The 18,934-nt window shown below is 44.0% G+C and overlaps 1 protein-coding gene across 2 annotated transcripts in view; it reads left to right on the top strand.

Moving 5' to 3' along the window:
• The window catches only part of VPS13B (vacuolar protein sorting 13 homolog B), an 877,527-nt gene that overhangs the window by 771,936 nt on the left and 86,657 nt on the right, over positions 1–18,934 (top strand). For both annotated transcript variants that reach the window (XM_059723846.1, XM_006263597.4), the window contains one exon: positions 11,443–11,639. In XM_059723846.1, the coding sequence (XP_059579829.1) occupies positions 11,443–11,639 (197 nt within the window). The remainder of the gene's footprint in view (positions 1–11,442; positions 11,640–18,934) is intronic.

Below are 18,934 nucleotides of genomic sequence, written 5' to 3'. Positions count from 1 at the left end.
CGCAGTACTCCAACTGCGGTCTGACCAGCGCCCTATAGAGGGGAAGTATCACCTCCCTGGACCTATTCGTCATGCATCTGCTGATGCACGATAAAGTGCCATTGGCTTTTCTGATGGCTTCATCACACTGCCGGCTCATGTTCATCTTGGAGTCCACTAGGACTCCAAGATCCCTTTCCACCTCTGTGCCACCCAGCAGGTCATTCCCTAAGCTATAGGTGTGCTGGACATTTTTCCTCCCTAGGTGCAGCACTTTGCATTTCTCCTTGTTGAACTGCATCCTGTTGTTTTCTGCCCACTTGTCCAACCTATCCAGATCTGCCTGCAGCTGTTCCCTGCCCTCCGGCATGTCCACTTCTCCCCATAGCTTTGTGTCATCTGCAGACTTGGACAGAGTACATTTGACTCCCTCGTCCAAGTCGCTGATGAAGACATTCAAGAGTATCGGTCCAAGGACCGAGCCCTGCGGGACCCCACTGCCCACACCCTTCCAGGTCGAGACCGACCCATCCACCACGACTCTTTGGGTGCGGCCCTGTAGCCAATTCGCCACCCACTGGACTGTGCAGTCATCCACATCACAGCCTTTTAGCTTGTTCACCAGTATGGGGTGGGATACCGTATCGAAGGCCTTCCTGAAGTCTAAGTATACGACATCTACCCCTCCTCCTGTGTCCAGGCGTTTCGTAACCTGGTCATAGAAAGAGACTAGATTGGTCAGGCACGATCTGCCTGCCACAAACCCGTGCTGGTTTCCCCTCAGCATAATTTGCCCTGCCGGGCTCTCACAAATGTGAGCCTTGATAATTTTTTCAAAGACTTTACCAAGGATGGAGGTGAGACTGACCGGCCTATAGTTGCCCGGGTCCTCCTTCCTCCCCTTTTTGAAAATGGGGACCACATTAGCCCTTTTCCAGTCCTCTGGGACTTGGCCCGTGCGCCACGAGCGTTCGAATATTCCTGCCAGTGGCTCTGCAATGATGTCGGCCAGTGCCTTCAGCACCCTCGGATGGAGCCCATCCGGGCCTGCCGATTTAAAGGCATCCAGTTCTTCCAATGTTATTGGAACTGTGATGTTATTATTTAAGTTACCGTATAGTATTATAGAAAGGTTTAAGGTGCAGTAGAGGAATATATTCTCCTTATGGTCAACAGGGGAAGTCCAAAAGGGTAAATAATAATATGCAGTGTTAAATTAATTGTACTGTGTTAACAGGTGCTTCAGCACTTCACAAACACTGTTGTCCAAATATGAATCAAGTAATATTGATATAGACATGCAATACAATTGTTATGAAAAGGAAAATATAAAATATCATGCTGTAGTCCATTTGTGAGCATTAACTATGTTGATTATTACCGTATTTACTCAAATGCAAGATGAGCCCCTCCCTGCCCTTGGCATAAGGAAAAAAAGCCCCTTCTCTTATAATCGCATACAAGGAAATCTCACTAAAATTAAACAGCTGCCAAATGGAAACAAACTCTGAAGCTGATTAAATGCAGCCAATAGTGAGCATGACTACAAAATGCATGGCCCACGTTGGGCAAACATACTTGTGAGAACTTACCGTAAGAATAGTATAGCCCATCTGAATAAGGCATATAGTAGTGCCCAATAAGTGCAGTCACCCTCACTGCTGACTCTTTTTCAAGTCATGGTGAGCTACAACATTGCATACAGTTGACCCAGAATCCCTCTCTCACCCCCTTTCTCAGTCTGGCGCATATTATTATTGTGGCCCTGCCCTCTATGAACTAAAGTCAGAGTAGGTTGCCTTGCACCTCATCTGCATATACATTTTTGAAGCATCCCAGGACTTGTGCCAAAAATACCCAGTTACAGTCATGAGTGGGGGCTAATTAGCACATGCGGCTTTTGTGGGGGTCTGTCTAGATTATATACACATACTGAGCAGGGCTCAGTTGTGGGGCTACTGTGGCTTGAAATAGTAGACTCTGGTGGGGCCCAGCCTAATGAAGTATGTGGTAAATCATGAGCCTTTGATTTTTGGACTCATACCATGCATTCTCAGCCTTTTGGCTAAGATCAAGTAAGGCAGGGGGCATCTGAACCCCAAGGCCTCCAGGCCTGGGGCTTGCATGTAGGATACCTGTCTGGATTTGGGCAGTATCCAAAGCCCCAGACTGATAGGTCTGGGAGGGAGGATACTTACTTGGTGGTAGAGCCACACAGATTTGATGATTGAGTTCTGCTCAGTTGAATTTTGGAACTTGACTATTGGGCTTTGCCCAGTTGAATTTGGAACTGATTTGGCCTTGATTAAAAAATAAATAAATAAATCAAGTTTGTACTCCATATAATTAGGTGCCCAAGTGCTACTCAGAAGTGTGTTTATGGAATACCTGTGCTAAAACTTGCAGCAGTTTCAGAAAAAAGATACCATGCATCAATTCTAGATAAACTAAGTGCAGGGGTACTATATGCACATTTCCATAGCCATGTTTAAGTTCAAGATTATTGTTTTCAAATTTATTCCTCACAGACTCCTCCATGTGCTCAGGGAGAGCAGGGTCTGACAGTAAAGCGAGGGGGAAGAGGCTGCTAAGGGAAAACATTGGAGGGAAGCAGAGAACAGAAGGGCTATCTGACCACCCCGATTTATTTTCCCTGCTGTAGCAGTGGGAGGGGGAGAAATTCAAAGCAAACCTCCAATAATTAAATTCTATATTTGGAAAATTATGGCAAATTTATCATTTTTTTTCATATATAAAATCTAGTTATTGGGGGGGTCAGGAGGTTGCCTTCTATTCGAGTAAATATGGTAATATTATCCTGATAACATAATAACCATTTCATTTAATTCATTTTCATGTTCTTTATTAAATTTTATATGCTGCCCTCCTGAAAAAGGGCCCCAGTCAATTTACAATAAAAATAAGATAACATTATAAAAAAGAATGTTAAAATAGATTGGCTTTAATGAAACAAATACCCTGAACAATTGTGTTGAGGCATGTGTTTGGAGAAATGACTAAAAAAAATATAGGGCTTTGGTTTGGTTTTTTTTTCTGGGAAGTATAGGTTAGAATAAAGCTCTCCTCAAAATCAGCACTCTTTTGTTTAAAGAGTTAATATCATTGGCAATCCCTCACAGTTGAAAATGATTGTATTCCATGATTGTCTTATCTGTGGATCTGAAGATAGCTGATGAGGCCTATCCAGGATCAACAAATTGTGTTGCAGCTCGGGCACACGTTTGTGTGTGAGGTGGGTGGCTCTGCGTTCTTGATTCATTCTGCAACATGTTGTTTCTATGGTTCCCACTTTCCCATATACTGTTGTCATTGAAGGTTTCAAGTACTGAGATCCTTGCAACAGATTCTTCCTCCATTTGGGGCAGTCTTGGGCAATAGTCTCCTATGAGTTGATATCGATGTTGCATTTTTTCAAGTTGGCCTTGATGACTTCCTTGAAGCAATTCCTGTGCCTTCCTCTTGAGTGTATGCCTTGACTGACCTGGGAGAATCCATGCTTGCTTCAGTAGTTGGACATCCGGATGATGTGGCTGGCCCAGAAAAGTTAATGTTGGATGATCATTGGCTCAGTACTTATGGTGTTCGCTTGCAAAAGGATGCTAGTGTTGGTGCATCTGTGTTCCCACTGGATTCAAAGGATCTTCTGAAGATAGCATTGATGGTACTTCTCTAGCAGCTTGAAATGTGTCCTGTGCATTTTCCAAATCCCAGTTCCATGTACAGTACAGTGGACTCACAACTGCTTGATAAACTATGAGCTTGTTTTTGGATCTACTGTCACAATCTTCAAACACCCATTTCCTCAGGCATCCAAAGGTTGCATTTATACATATCGGGCAATATTGGATCTTCATTGATGTCAGCCTTCTGTGACAGATGGCTTCTGAGGTACGGGAAATAACGTTCTCCAGAGTCTCGCTGTGAATCTGAATTACTGGAGCTGGGGACTGCTCATCAAGAGCTTGCTGATGGAGGACATTAGTCTTCTGAATGTTAAGTATAAGTCCCATTTTCTTGTATGCCTCAGTAAAGACGCGGACAATTGCTTGAAGGTCTGTTTCCAAGTGAGCACATGCTACAGCATCATCAGCATACTGGAGCTTGATGATTAAAGTCAAGGCAGTCTTGGATTTGGCTTGGAGTCGGCTGAGATTAAACAGTTTACCATCCATTCGGTAGTTTAGCTCCCCTCTGACTGGAAGCTTATTGGTGGTCAGATGCAGCATTGTGGTAAAGAATATCGAGAAAAGTGTTGGAGCAGTGATGCAACCTTGCTTAACTCCCATCTTAACCTCAAAGGGATCTGTGATAGATCCATTATTGAGAACCACCACTCGCATACCATTACAGAACAGGCAAAGAATGGTTATGAAATTTGGTGGGCATCTGTACTTCAAAAGGATCCTCCACAGCACTTCTTGGTTGACAGAGTTGAAGGCTTTTGTGTGGTCAAAATGCCATATAGAGGTTTATGTTGTTCCTGACATTTTTCCTGCAGCTGGCCAGCAGTGACAATCATGTCAGTTGTGCCTCTTGATGCCCTAAACCCACACTGAGATCCTGGGAGCAGCTCTTCAGCAAGTGGAAGGAGACGATTCAGGAGGGTTCTTGCAATGATCTTTCCTGTGGTAGACAGCAAAGCAAGTCAATATAGGCTGCAAACAAATGACTTCTATTGTGTGTGCTACTTTTTATAATTGTCTGTACTTGTATTCTATGTCTGTGCTAGTATTTTCCTAAAATTTAATGGTAGAAATATGTGAGAGTTCTCTGAGAATAAATGTCCTCACTTAATGTAGTGAAACACTTCTTCTGTCTCAGCCCATTGATTATTTCAACAAAGTGTTTTCTCTCCTGCTGAAGTTTTAGGGGCAAAACCAGCTTCCAGTAACATGAAATTATTTTGGTTCCTTCCCCACTTCTGAAAACCTAACCTTTCATTCTGCCTTTTGGCAGTACCACATGTGGTTTCCAGATCCACTGCCTTCCTACTCAGCAAACATAAGTAAATAAAATTAAAACTCTTCAAATTGTCTTTGAATTTTTTTTATCTTACCCTTTGTGGTGAGTAGCTGGAGCTTTGGGAGTATCACTGTTATTTCTAACTTTGGTTTCATACCCATGTTGGTAGTTAAAACCATCAAAAAGAGATTGAAGCTGTCAATGCATGTATTGCTCTGCACTGCTGTCCCCCTTACTGAAGAGAGAGCCTTTTCCTCTAAGTGAAGTGTTGGTGTAGCAATATGTGTAGCTTTTTCGCAAAGTTGAGTTTAGGGATTTTGAGTTCAGTGTGAATCTAGGGCTGCCTAACTAATATTTTTGCACTCAAGGCAATAAGTGAGATTGAGTAATATAATCTGGTTTTAAAAGATTATTTTTCCTCTAAGGATGGGCAAGATGAGAGCCATTGTCTTTTTTGATAACTAGGAAAGAAAAAAAATCTGCATCAGTGAGAGGGAACAGGTAATAGAAGGACTATAGTTTTTGTTGTTTAATCAAGGGTTTGTGTTTTCTCTAGTTTTATAAAAGAGATCTGAGAATCATAGAATTATAGAAAGGATAAGAACACCTCCAAGGATGGAGATTTCACCACTTCTCTGGACAACATGTTCCTAGCCTCCTAGGAGGCTAGTAGTGAGAGTTTTTCCTAATATCTAACCTAAACTCCCTTTGCTCCAACTTAATACCATTGCCTCTTGTTCTGTTATCTGCCACTATTGAGATCTGTCTAGCTCCATCCTCTTTGTAACTACCCTTCAGGTCATTGAAGGCTGTTATTAAATTCCTCCCCAGTCTTTTCTTCTCCAGACTAAATCATAGAATCATAGAAAATTAGGGTTGGAAGGGACTTCAGGAGGCTATCTAGTCCAACCCCCTGCTCAGACAAGGACTGTCCCAACGATATCATCCCAAGCAAGGTTTTGTCTAGCCAGGTCTTAAACACCTCCAAGGATGGAGATTCCGCCACGCCTCTGGGTATTTTGTTCCAGTGCTTTTACTACCTTCCTCATGCTGCCAGAGGTCACAAGCTTCCAGCTTCCACCTTCCTGGGAGTTCATGTCCTCTTCCTTCTCTAGTGCAGCCTTTGGTGGTCCTTACTTCACAGTCCTAGAGGTCTCCTTCAGCATTAAATTGATTAAGTCCTTATGGCAGAGGATGCTTTGAAGCCTTGCCAGGTCCTCCCGTAGTTCTCTTGCCTGTTCCCTGGGGGACACCACTAGAAAGCACCACTCACATTGCGGGCACTCCTCCATCTGGCTGTCACCGAAAGGAACCTGCAAGCCGCAGTCTACACAGCACCAAACCAGACCTGGGTGGAAGCCTCAACAGTGAGCGGTTCTTGCTGGACAGACACCTAAAAGGTGCAAGAAGAGAAGGAGCTGGCAGTAGCAATTGTAACGTCCTCCAGCCATTTCTCTGGGTCTTTTAATACGCTGCCTCCCTCTTGCTGCCCCTCTTCCAAGCAGACCTTCCCTAGCAGATTCCTCTGTAAGCTGGCCTGTTTGCTGCTCCTTTGTCCCAAAAGGTTCCTTTTTCTCTGCTTCCTCTTACCAAGCTTACAGTGAAGAAAGGTGAGAGTTTCCAAGCAGACTCCCTAGCATACCTGCCCTTTCTCAGGACTCTAGTTAAGCAAGGGGTTTAAGTATTGGTCTGACTCCTCAGTTTTGGCTACTTACACTAAATATATGTAGGTTAGCTATTTTTAATTAAAAGAAAGAGCTTACCTTAAAGGCTCCCCTTCAGAGATAGAGGCGGCAAACTGACCTGCGAACTGACTTGCAAACTGCCCTGTTTGCTTGCCTCTCCTCAGTAGTCGTGTGCCTGAGCCCCTAACCATTTTTTTGCCCTCCACCTGACTCTCTCCAGTTTGTCCACATCCTTTCTGTAGTGGGGGGCCCAAAACTAGACACAGTACTCCAAATGTGACCTCACAATGCCAAATAGAGAGGAATAATCACTTCCCTTGATCTGCTGGCAACACTCCTACTAATGCAGCTCAGTATGTGTTAGCTTTTTTTTCAGCAAGGGCACACTTAGCTCATATTCAGCTTATTGTCCTTTCCTGAAGAGTTGCTGCCTTGCTAGTCAGTCCCCGTTCTGTACTGGTGCATGGGATTGCACCAATGGCAGCAGCCACGTCCTAAGAAATAACAAATATTTGAATTAAGCAAGAGGTTTTCATAAATGTTTCAAGGTAAAACAACTACACTTAATTTTACGTATGGGGCATTTCCTACTGCAGCTAATTCACTTATTTCCATTGCCCATGGCTTAGTTTTGGGGATATAACATATTTCCAGGCTTTCACGACTATTATTTTTGACAGATAGTACCACCCATAGCAGCCATCTTCCTTTAAATTTATCCACATCACACATTAGTAATAAGGCCCTAAAATAAATAAAGCTAGATGTTTAGGAATAGAAGATTCTAAATCAACTGAGTCTTTTATACACTTCAGTCCAAAATGCTCAGAGCTGGGGACATTCCCAAAGTATATGAACTACTTAGTTCAAGGGATCATATAAACTGCATCTTTGACGTTTTAGTTTGACCAGGGATCCTGGCTTTTTTCTGATTTAAAAACCCCATGATCCATGTTTTTTCACGATTAAAATGAAACGCCAGTGTGTGTGTGCATGTGTGCGCACATTAGGACTGTGAGGCTTTGGGCAGTGATTCAGTTCGGAGGAGATTCAACCTGATTCAGCAGCCAAATCTCTGAATCCAAATCAAATCGGGAGACCAATAAAAAGATCTGAGTCAATTCAAAGCTCTCCGAATCAATTTGGAAAAGATTCAGAGAGCTTTGGAGATTTGGGCAGTCCCCACTCGCCACCACAGGGAGCTGGACCCGGACTAGGGGCGGGCAAGGGGGGGCTGGAGGAGGGGGAAGGGGACCATATGGGGACCCCCGTCAGGCCCTATCCCCTGCCTGCTCCCCCAGCCCACCTGAGTGCCCCCTGACCACTCGATTTGGTGGTAGCCGAAACTCTGAATCAGATTTGGCCGAATCGATTCAGGACAGTGATTCGAATCACTGAATCAAATCAATCTCCCGAATTGGCTGAATCCGAATCTGAAGCAAACACTAGCCGCTTCACACAGGCCTAAGGGGGACCTTGTGACCGTCTATAAATTTACTAGGGGGGGACCAGAAGGGTTTGGGGGAGACCTTGTTTCCCCCAGCGCCCCCCGGTATAACAAGGAATAATGGCCACAAGTTGTTGGAGAGTAGGTTCAGATTAGACATCCGTAGGAACTACTTCACAGTTAGGGCGGCTAGGATCTGGAACCAACTTCCAAGGGAAGTGGTGCTGGCTCCTACCCTGGGGGTCTTTAAGAAGCGGCTCGATGCCTCCATGGCTGGGGTCACTTGAGCCCAGTTTCTTTCCTGCCCAGGCCGGGGGTCGGACTTGAAGATCTACAAGGTCCCTTTTGACCCTACTTCTATGATTCTATGATTCTAATACATACACACACACACGCACGCACGCACACATATATTAGGCCTGTGCAAAGCCTCTAGTATTCACTTCAGATTTGGCCAATTCAAGGGACAGTGGTTCGACTCGGTGATTTGAATCACTGTCCTGAATTCAGCCGAATAAGTGAAGCACAATGCTTTAATCATTTTAATGATCGTTTAGCAATTTAGAAGCCTACCATTGTCTCAATCATTATAATAAAATAGGTTCTAAATTCCTGTATATTTTGGCATTTGATTTTGTGGGGTTTTTTATCATGGAAAGTCAGAGCTCCCTCTCCCCACTTTGCTCAGCAGGACACAAGTCCAGCTGCAGCTGTCCTACCTACGGCTTTATGGAGTTGAACAGCCCTTTTACACCAGTGCTCTGTCCCTGCCCATGCCATTGCCCCTCACTACCAAGCCACAGCCCCCTAGCCCTGCCACTGCCCCTCACTCCTGACCTGCATCACCCTGCCCTCAACAGCCCTGTCAGTACCCCTCTTGGAGGCTGGGCCTCATTTCTTCACCCACTCCAGCCCTGTCTATGCTGAGAATGAAAGAAAATTTTGTGGAAGCCATGCCTTAGCAAGGGCAGGGTCTGCATTGCCTGGCCACCTTGGAGGAGTGCATGGGCAGCAGCGTTATTCATCACTGCCCTCCCACCCACCACTCACCAACACAAATGGTGCTTTACTTTCAGCTTGGCATGCCCCCATGCTGAGCTCAGCACACTGCCAGAAGAGGCATCACATTTGTTGGACCTGGCTCACCCAACGTCTGTATAGATCAGATGCTTCAGTGGGGGGGTTTTGGTGCTTTTATCTAATATTTGACTGAATTAGCTATTAGATAAAAGTGCCAAAAAGCCCTGCTGAAGTGCCTGATTTATACTGACGCTGTGGAGCTGGGTCTAAGTAATAAGCTGCTTCTTCCTGTAAAGCACCCTTTTTTTCCACATCTGTGAGTAGTGCCATCAAAAAATATAAATAACAAGAAAAGGGGGAAGGGTGGTACAAGTCAGGCTGCCAGTATGAGAGAGCCTGGTGGCTGGAGGATTAGGGAGAGCATTTGCTGGGTGCACATGTGTGCATGGGCCAAGGGGTCATCCTGCCAAAGTTGAGCCCAAGCCCCTGGACTGCGGGCAGAGGGATCAAGCACGGTACCTTGGAAGAGGAAGGCTTGTCACTCTCCCACCCGCTGCAGAGCTACAAAGAGCCCATGGTCCCTTCCATGCCCACACCTGGCATGTCACAGCCCTTTGCCCCACCCAGGTGCTGTTGCCCCATGTCCCCCTTCCTCCATACCTGCCTGCCACTGGCTCTCTGTGCTAACCTGCTGGCAGGCACAGGAAGAGTTAGAGGGCACCAAGGCAGCAGATGGGCTCCATGACACAGGGTGACTCAGTTCATAGCCCCCAGCTACAAAGAGGAAAAGCTCCATGCGTGCTATCTCACTCCCGCTCCAGTCACATGTGCCCCCTACCTCCAGTCTTCCTCCCCCTGCTCCCTCCAGCCCCAAGAAGCTCCCTGCAGTCTGCAATGTTCCATTTCCACAGCAAATGGAAAACCTGGATCCCTGTTTATGACATATAAGTGACATCTTGAAACATAATGAGAACTCTCTAAGGTAGAGTTTTTGTGTTTTATGCATACTGTATTTCACAGTGTACAAGTGGAGTTTTGAAGCCCAATTTTTAACTATTAAAATTCAACCTCAACTTATATGCCGTATCACTGTCCCCTGTGAGCAGCACCAGACTTGGCACTTGGCTAGTGCAGCCCAGGCAGCACCACTCACAGGGGATGGGGGTGTGCCAGCCAAGCACAGAGCCCAGTGCCGCTTGCAGGGGACAGGGATGGGGACTGGGCCAGGCTTGGTAATCAGCTGGCATGGCCCTATCTCCCACAAGTGGTGCTGCCTGGGCTTCACCAGCCAAGTGCCAAACCTGGGGATGGGGCCATGCCAGCCGAGGGCCGAGCCTGGCCCTGTCTGCTGCAAGCAGCACCAGCCTCAGTGCTTGTTTGGCGCAGCCCAGGTAGTGCCACTTGCAGGAGATAGGGACATGCCAGCAGAGCGCTGAGCCTGGCCCTGTCTTCCACCGATCCTGGCCATGCCAGCTAAGCACCAAGCCTGGCATCGCTCTCAGGGAATGAGGCCGAGCTCGGCGCTTGGCTAGCATGACCCAGGCAGCACCACTTGCAGGGGATGGTGTTGCGCCAGCCAGGCGCCGAGTCTGACCCCATCCCTGTCCTCTGCAAGCAGCGCTGGGCTCGGCACTCAACTGGCATGCCCCCATCCCCTGCAAGTGGTGCTGTCAGGGCTGCACCAGCTGAGCACAAAGCCGGGCCCTGTCTGCTGTGAGGGGCACTGCCAAGCACTGAGCCCATCCCCTGTGAGCAGTGCCGGGCTCAGCACTCGGCTGACATGGCCCAGGCAGTGTTTGCTCACAGGGGATGGGGCCGTGCCAGCTGAGCTACAAGCCTGGCTCTGTCTGCTGCCAAGCACTGAGCCCGGCCATGCCTAGAATAAATGGAGACTTTTTACCATCTTGTAGCATCTACACTTTTCCAAGAGCCTGACAAAGGGACTTTGATCCCAAAAGCTTGCAGAAAAGGACAGTTTTATTGCCATTTTCCAGTTGGTCTAATAAAAGGTATCATTTTGGAACCAAGAGTTCTGGTTTTTTATATGTCTTTTTGTCTCAGACCAACATGGCTACCAAGTACATCTCTGTAAATAACTATTTTTTATCCACTAAGATGAAGTTCAAAGTGACACATTGAAAGCAAGGTCAAATAATATTTTAACTTAAATGACTAGAAGTAACACAGACTGCATGTATGGATGTAAAATTATCTTTTCATTTGACAATTCTTGTTCAGTAATTTTGAAGTTCTAAAGTAGACAGTCTATATCTGTTTTGCATATTTGCATCAAAATGTAAAGTAACCGATGTCTTCTGGATATTGCAGATTCCTTGTAGCTTGGAGTACTGGGATGATCTCCAGAAATCATTTGTTGCATTCCGAGAATTCAGTCTATCAGAAAGCAAAGTTTGTGAACTACAGCTGCCTAGTATCAACCTTGTGAATGATCAGAAAGAGCTTGTAGCTTCAGACCTTTGGAGGATTATCCTGAACAGCAGCCAGAACACAGCTGATGACCAAAGGTAATTTTTTTAAATAAAAAAAAACTAAGCCTGCTTTTTGGGCAGACCTTGTTCAAGTGACTTAGGGACCTGGTTATTTTTTCATATGTGCTAGGAGTAATAGCTCATAACTGAGCATGACCTTGTGATTAAGACTCTAACAGACCCATAGGGTGGGAGTCAAAAGAGCTTTGCAGATTCATTAGGGGCTGCCAACAAAGCAATTGTTAACACAAGGATTAGTAAGAAAGGCAGCCAGGCTGTGGCCCAACACTACCCACCTGCACTAGGTAGCTAAGCTGGGTAGCCAAGAAGGAGGGGAGGATGTACCACTATCTATTGCGTAGTAGCAGACATTATTTTCCCATGTACTGCATAGCTACTGCCTAGGTTCTCCACCTTTGTAATAACCTCACTGCAAGCTAGTGCCTGAAAGGCACAATTAAGTTGTATGTGCATGCTTAAATAATTACATTAATTATATTCATACTGCTTCATGATGATCAGTATATAGTATTCACAGTACTTGCAATGCAAACATCATTAGGGTTTTCAAATTATATGAAATGATTAAAGTTTTCATTGAGTTCATTGTAAACAGCTTTACGAATAGTTAACCCCGCAAAAAAAACCCAAAAACCATGAGCTTATGAATAACAGGCAGTGAGAAGAAACTGTTAGAGGGGTTTTTAATTTATCTGAAATTCACAAACAATGTTGCAGAATAGTGCCAGACTCCTTCATGCCTTTATCAATAGTTGCATCACATGGATCAGGAGACTACCTATTTTATCGTTTGCTAGTTGTTATTGCTCTGTGTCTGTGCATCTGTGTGTAGTCATGTGCTGTGTAATCCTGTGCATGTGTGTGTGTGCAAGAATTCAGGAGGAGTCAGGAAATAAGAAGATGGATAACAAAATCAATAAAAAAAATTAAACATCTGGTTTCCATTAATAGTATCAGGTTAGAAATGATTTCTTGATGTTAATTGTGAAGGAATGCATTTTCATCATTGAGAAGTTAAGTGTTTTAGACAAGGTTAATTCCTCTGAATGTGGAACCTTCACAAAATTACCTTAGTGGTCAGCTTAGCACCATAGAAATGTGAACTCTGTGGGAATTAGAAATGAAGCTAGTGAAATTCAGTAGATTTTTTTTTCATCAAAGCATTTGACATTGCAGTCATAGCTATTGTTTTCTACTCAGATGGGATTTATCATTGTACCTGATATTTCACACAGGGAGTTCTAGTAGAAAGGTTTGTAAGCAACAGCGATTAGAAATGATGGTAGATTTTAAATGAAGTACAAATAACTTTAAAATTAAAAGAGTAAGTCAGTTTAAAATGGAGGACTGTGATTACATCAGAACTGTATTTTGAATCATAATGTAAATTAATATACGTAAAATACATTATACCATAGGTTTTTAATTTGGGACTTGGAACACCCAATAGAAAGTCTCAGATAGTCCCAGCGTGGAATGACGAACATTTTCCCTTTCTTTTATCGCTACCTTTGGACAGCAAACCAAAAACTTTAATGCTGTAACATAGGGTCACAATGTGACAGGGGTTCAGAGCCACTGTATTAAATAAACAGACCTTTAGAAAACTTAAGTGATATAGTGAAATGAAACTTTTCATGTACCAGCCACTTTCCATAAATTTATGCACATACGATAAATAAAATTAGCCTCCTTATAGACTAGCACAATAACCTCCAGTTTAATGCAAGGTCCTGTCCACACTAGGAGAACTAGATTCAGGAGCCATGCTTGAGTATCTACAAAAGACAGTGTAAATGAAACCAATTTAGATTCCCAAGGTTTAGCTGAGGCAATATGGAGAAAAAGTGCGATACAAAATGAATAACTGGAATAGAGGATGTTTTACTGTACAAGGGAGAGCAAGGTACAACACACACTGCACACACTCCATGTACATAGTCTCCAAAAATGGGACAAAGCAAGCTTGTTGGGGTGCACCACATATCACCCTGAAGCAGTTACATTACATCCATTTTTAGAGGTAGTGCACATGGTATACCTGTTTACAACATTCTCTTAGAGCAGGGGTGGGCAAAATGCAGCCCACGGGCCACATGTGGCTCACCAAGCCATTCTATCTAGCCTGCGGGGCCACTAAAAAATTTAGAAAATTTATATTTATCTGCCCCTGGCTGCCTATCACGCGGCCCTCGATGGCTTGCCAAAACTCAGTAAGTGGCCCTCCGCCCAAAATAATTGCCCACCCCTGTCTTAGAGCTACATTTAGACCAAATAATATTTGGAAGTGCTATAGCGACCCTCTCTATTAAACATCAGAACTGATGGGGGCAAAAACTGAGAAGACGTATTCCTGCATGTCTGTTTATTCTACTTTAATCTGTATGATCAAAAAGGAAATAGGAAAAAGAAAATAAATACCAAAAATCACATTTATGTGACTATAATTGCTTTGTATTTACATGGCCATTATATAGGATGTGAGGAATTTGTGTTTTATTTTTATAAAGGGCCTATATGACTCAGTTCACCCACTCTGTATTGTAACATATAAATGGAGTTACCTCAGTGATACAGCGATTAAATTAACTTTAAAAACTGTCAGCTGAGAGAGAAAGAACTTATGAAAACAAAGAACTGAGATGTCAGGACTGTAATAAGGAAAAGAGATCGAATCCTGGCTGCTTAGGGTCAGACAGGTTGATATTGGATGTGTATAAACCTTGCTCTTTATGCTAACCCAGGGACCCTAAAACACCGTTTTCTGGCTGAGTGATAAAAGCAGTCTTGTTTTGAAAAGACTCTCTTGTATTGCTGCAGTCATCTGCTCCAAAGAGCCAAAACCTTACACAAGAGATCACAGTCTTTTGGACTTGAGGAAAAAAACTCAGGGAGGAAAGAGTGGTACTGAAGCCTAGGTCCAGATTTGCAGCAGTGGAGCCACAAGTCTCCCCCTTAGAAAATAGAGACCTAGAGCCAAGGAAAAAAGCGTTAGAGCCATAGTGACTGGTGGCAAGGCTGGGATACTGCCTACAGTAGCATTATATTGCAAAAAGTGACCATTTAGTCTGAGGAAACACCAAGGGGAAATTGATCTATGTGTTTTTTAGGAAAAGGAGGCAAAGATGGACAAGGAGAACGGCTTAGTATCAATTCCCTAAGAGACCAATTATAGGCCAATGCTGGGGTGGGAGACTAAACTTTTAAAAGACAAATGATTGCCCCTTAAGTATGATTAAGTCAAGAGGTAGGGTCCTGACCTACATGCAGTTGTTGGTAAGCAGTTAAGTTTGCTGGTATTAGTCAGGGAAGAAGGAGTTCTAGATAATGCAGAAGTTCAAGGAAAAGACAAGGAGCACCGCTGCAGAGTCCTGTGCAGCAAGTGCAGTAGAAGACAGTGGTCCAAAGACCAGCTCAAGAAATAGATGACAGCCATTGCTGCTGAAAACACAAAGAATTCAAGTGAAAGAACATAAGCTGGAGCTGCCTGGTCAGGGCAAAAGAGTGCATTAGCTGGAAATCAAGAAGCTGTGGAGCAAGAAGCCCTAAAGATCAGTAAGCAAGGAGAGTTGCACAATATGTAGACAATAAATGAGGAGGTTAATCAGAAGAAGAGGATATTGATGCCCTAGCTCACCTCATAACTTTTGAGAGCTTGTGATCTCAATCAGGCCTCTCCATTGATTTGTTCCCTTAATCAAGCCTGAAGCTATAGAGCACATAATGAAATGGATGAAACAGATTTAAGGAATTATAGACAATTAAAAAAAAGGTTACTGCCTTAGTAACATTTGAACCAACATCCAAAGTTTACAGGAAAAAGCCTTGGAGCATGCAAAAGAATTGGGGGGTCTTGTACATGTAGCTTGCAAAGGGGGGCAGATATATGGAAGGCAATCCCCTGAGTGTTTTTTTTATGTCCTAGTAGATTTAGAATACTTTCATGAGGTGTGCACTTAAAATATGGATAGAAGACTAGAAACCTAAGGATTTACATGGGACACCTTTTTAGGGGTAGATGAATTTAGAGAGCTCGGCTCAGTTCTGAGGAGAAAAATGACTGACTCAAGTCAGGGCAAAATAGTCAAGTGGAGAAAGTCGCATAGGGATTCCCTAGAGGTAGGATTATGAAAAACCTAACCTAGAAATGATATTTAACTCAGGATCCCAGAGACCAAATGTACTATGTCTGCAAATATAAGTGGGCAGCTGCCTGATATTTAGTTCCCTGGGTGTTTGTTCAGAGCCTATAAATGGTTACTTTTCCTTCATACAGATATTCATTTCTACAAGAATAATTTTTTTCTGGTAGAAAAATAGCTCAGGAGCTGGACAGATGGTTCTCCATCCCTGTGGCTAGAGAGCTGCACAAGTAAGCTCTCAAATCAGGGGGTGCTAGAAGACTGTTCCCTGGAACAGCTTCATCCTTAGGAGAGCCCATTAATTGACAACCTGCTTTCTCCTCTGCCTGGGAAGGGGATAGGTTGTCAAGTGGCCAATGACAGCAGCAGCTGCAATAGAAAGCCAGGAAGGTCCCTGCCCTGGGAGAATGCACCCCACTTCCCCTCCCCACATCCTGCCAGTCAACTGATTGGCAGGAGGGGTACATTTTCCCCCTGGTATGCACCTTCCTGGCTGCTGCTTCCTTCACATCTCAATCTATGGGACAGGTGGAGCAGCTGTTCCCCAACACCTTCTCAAGACTGGAATGACCTGTCTTAGAAAGACAGGAAGCTTTTCCCTAGGAGGAGCCTGGCCCCAGGCAGAGTTAAGATGAGGGAAACTGTATAAACATTCAGTCTCCCAAGGGAAGCTCTCCCAGAAGTGATTTAACCCTGTTTTTTACCAGGTTATTTTTCTTCTGAAGTGGCCATTTTTGCTCCTAGAGGACAAGCCTGAACATCTGTACAGTTTTGATTTCTACTGTGAGAATGGTGATTCTCCAGGTAGAAAGTAAACATTTCTACCTGGTCTTAGTGGAAAACCAAATGGAGGGAATAAATAGCTCATGAAGTGCTTGATGTGAAAAGTATAACAGATGCCAGAAGGAAAAGGGGCCTTTCAGATAGCTAAGCTAAGAGACACAACATGCACTCTGCTGAGCTCAGCCTTCAAGCCCATCAAATAGATCAAAACAGATGTGGAGAGGAAAGAAAAAGGCTTGCCACTAGAGATGATGCAGTTGGAAGGTAGGTCTAGGGATTGTGGGATATGAGTGGTAAGTAACTCGGACTGCCTTGATGTAGTTGATCTGAATAAGTGTGTACCTTATGAGTACTTGCCATGGAGAAGGATGTTTGGATCCAAGGTCTGTAACAAAGATATACTTGATAAATACCCTAAGGAAGGCACAGAAGGGTTAAGGTGTATAATCAATAAGATGGATGGAGATGGTGATGGGAAATGATTTGGCACGTAGGTCCTTACCTGGAGTCAGAGTACCCCCCTCCTCCTAGTCCTGATGCAGGGTAACAGTCCAACAAGCATGAGCCTAGCAGAATACTGCCTCTGGCTTGGGGGAAAACCCAGATGCTATCCAGAAGTGGGGAAACTGAGACATAGTTGAGACATATTGCAACTCCAATTTCAGATTGTTCAGATGAGGAACAATCTCTGTCTCTGTGGCAGAATTTTGAACAGGACTTCAGGCTGTTCTCTTCTTAGGAACATTGAGCTCTGTAGCCAGTTCAACACTGCAAACCCACCTAAGATCAGCTGCAGAGAAATATACACATGGGAGAAAGGAGCCCTTTATAGTGGGATCCTTAGAGAATTGAACATAGGGGAATCAGAAGGCAGATGGTTGTTCTCCAGAGATACGACATGAACCTATTGTGCCTGGTACACAATGTCCCTTTCTCAACGTAACGGGATCTGATGCATGAAGCAATGATTATTTCTGAATTTTCTGAATTGTGGTTGCTTGGAGATTTTGAAGCAGTTCACAAGTATTGAAAAAATTGCAACTCTCACCAGAAATAGGAACCCTTTCAGAAGGTGACTGCAGATATTATGGAACTGCAGATATTGTGGAACTCATTAAGAAGGGGGGAGAAGAAATAAGTTGGTAACAGTAGGCATTGCTGAACCTGTGGTTCTGTCTTTCATCAAATCCCTGGGCCAGAGAAGAATATATTGCTACCAGCACAGACATACATGCAAGCTTTGTTTTTTCCACTCTGATCTAATGACCCTCCGAATGTTGAATGATGGTGGCAGAGATGGAACCAGGCAGCTTGGGACCTGGGCAGCAGCAACTCCTGGGTGCCAGGGTTAGCAATGCGCCTAGCCAACAGCAGCTGTTATTTTTATGCCCCCGCCCCCCAAAATCGTCACCCACAGCTGCTGCCCTGATCACCCTGCCTTAGGCACACTACTGACTACTGGAATAATGAAAGAGGCCTTGTTTTGGAAAAGGCTGTTCTATCACTGCTAATATCCACTGGCTGCACAGTTCCCAAAGTGCTAAAAATATCTAATACAAGTTGAAGTTTTTTTGGGTTTAGTGAAAAATCCAAGATGAGATACAACAGTGCAGAAATCCAGGGCCCAGGCCTGGAGCAAAGAGCTCTAGGGAGAGGGGGTTTCATTTGCAAAAAAAGAGGGAAAAAGTGGCTACCCTGCCTGGGTGAAGGTTCTAAGCTACCTTGCCTTGTGGATCTGTGACAACTTGACATTTTTAAAGTCCTGGGGAAATATATGATTGATTAGTTAATTTTTAAAATTCCTATTAATGTTAAAGCATAAATAATAGAAGGCCTTAAGCAATCCTTAATCTGACTGGAGTTTATTTCCTTTGTTTGATCTTATATTATGGGTCAGACCCCCACATTGCTGCCATGTGCAGACAGCTGGTGCTCAGTAACAATACCTTTTTTTAAGCTCAGCAGGTTTTTGTTGTAACCTCTCTGATATGCTAATAACTAGTACTTGAGGGCTAGTCCCTTGTGTTTTAAGAACTTTATTACTGATTCCTAACATCAATAATAAAATATGAAACTTATATGGCTCATTTAACTTGGTGACAGGAGAACTCCAGAGGTAGTGGGAAGGTATGGATTCAGCTGACATACCAAGTAGTAGATGATGGGCTGCAGTGATGTTGGTCATGATGGACTGTAGTGATAGCCTAAGGTATTATTGTCCAAAATGTCTGATATGCATGCCAGTCACATGCTTGATTAAAGTGATTCAAAATACAGGAAATGGGGCAAGTTAGCCTAGCATATGAATAATACTCATTGAACTTGTAAGGTCTTTTGGTGTTCAGATATGGTCTAGAGTCCTGAATGAAATGATTTTTGTGGCCC

Source organism: Alligator mississippiensis, chromosome 3 (assembly GCF_030867095.1).
Source record: "Alligator mississippiensis isolate rAllMis1 chromosome 3, rAllMis1, whole genome shotgun sequence".
Lineage (NCBI taxonomy): Eukaryota > Metazoa > Chordata > Crocodylia > Alligatoridae > Alligator > Alligator mississippiensis.
Note: the sequence above shows the minus strand (reverse complement) of the source record. Positions and strands in the feature narration are given on the sequence as shown.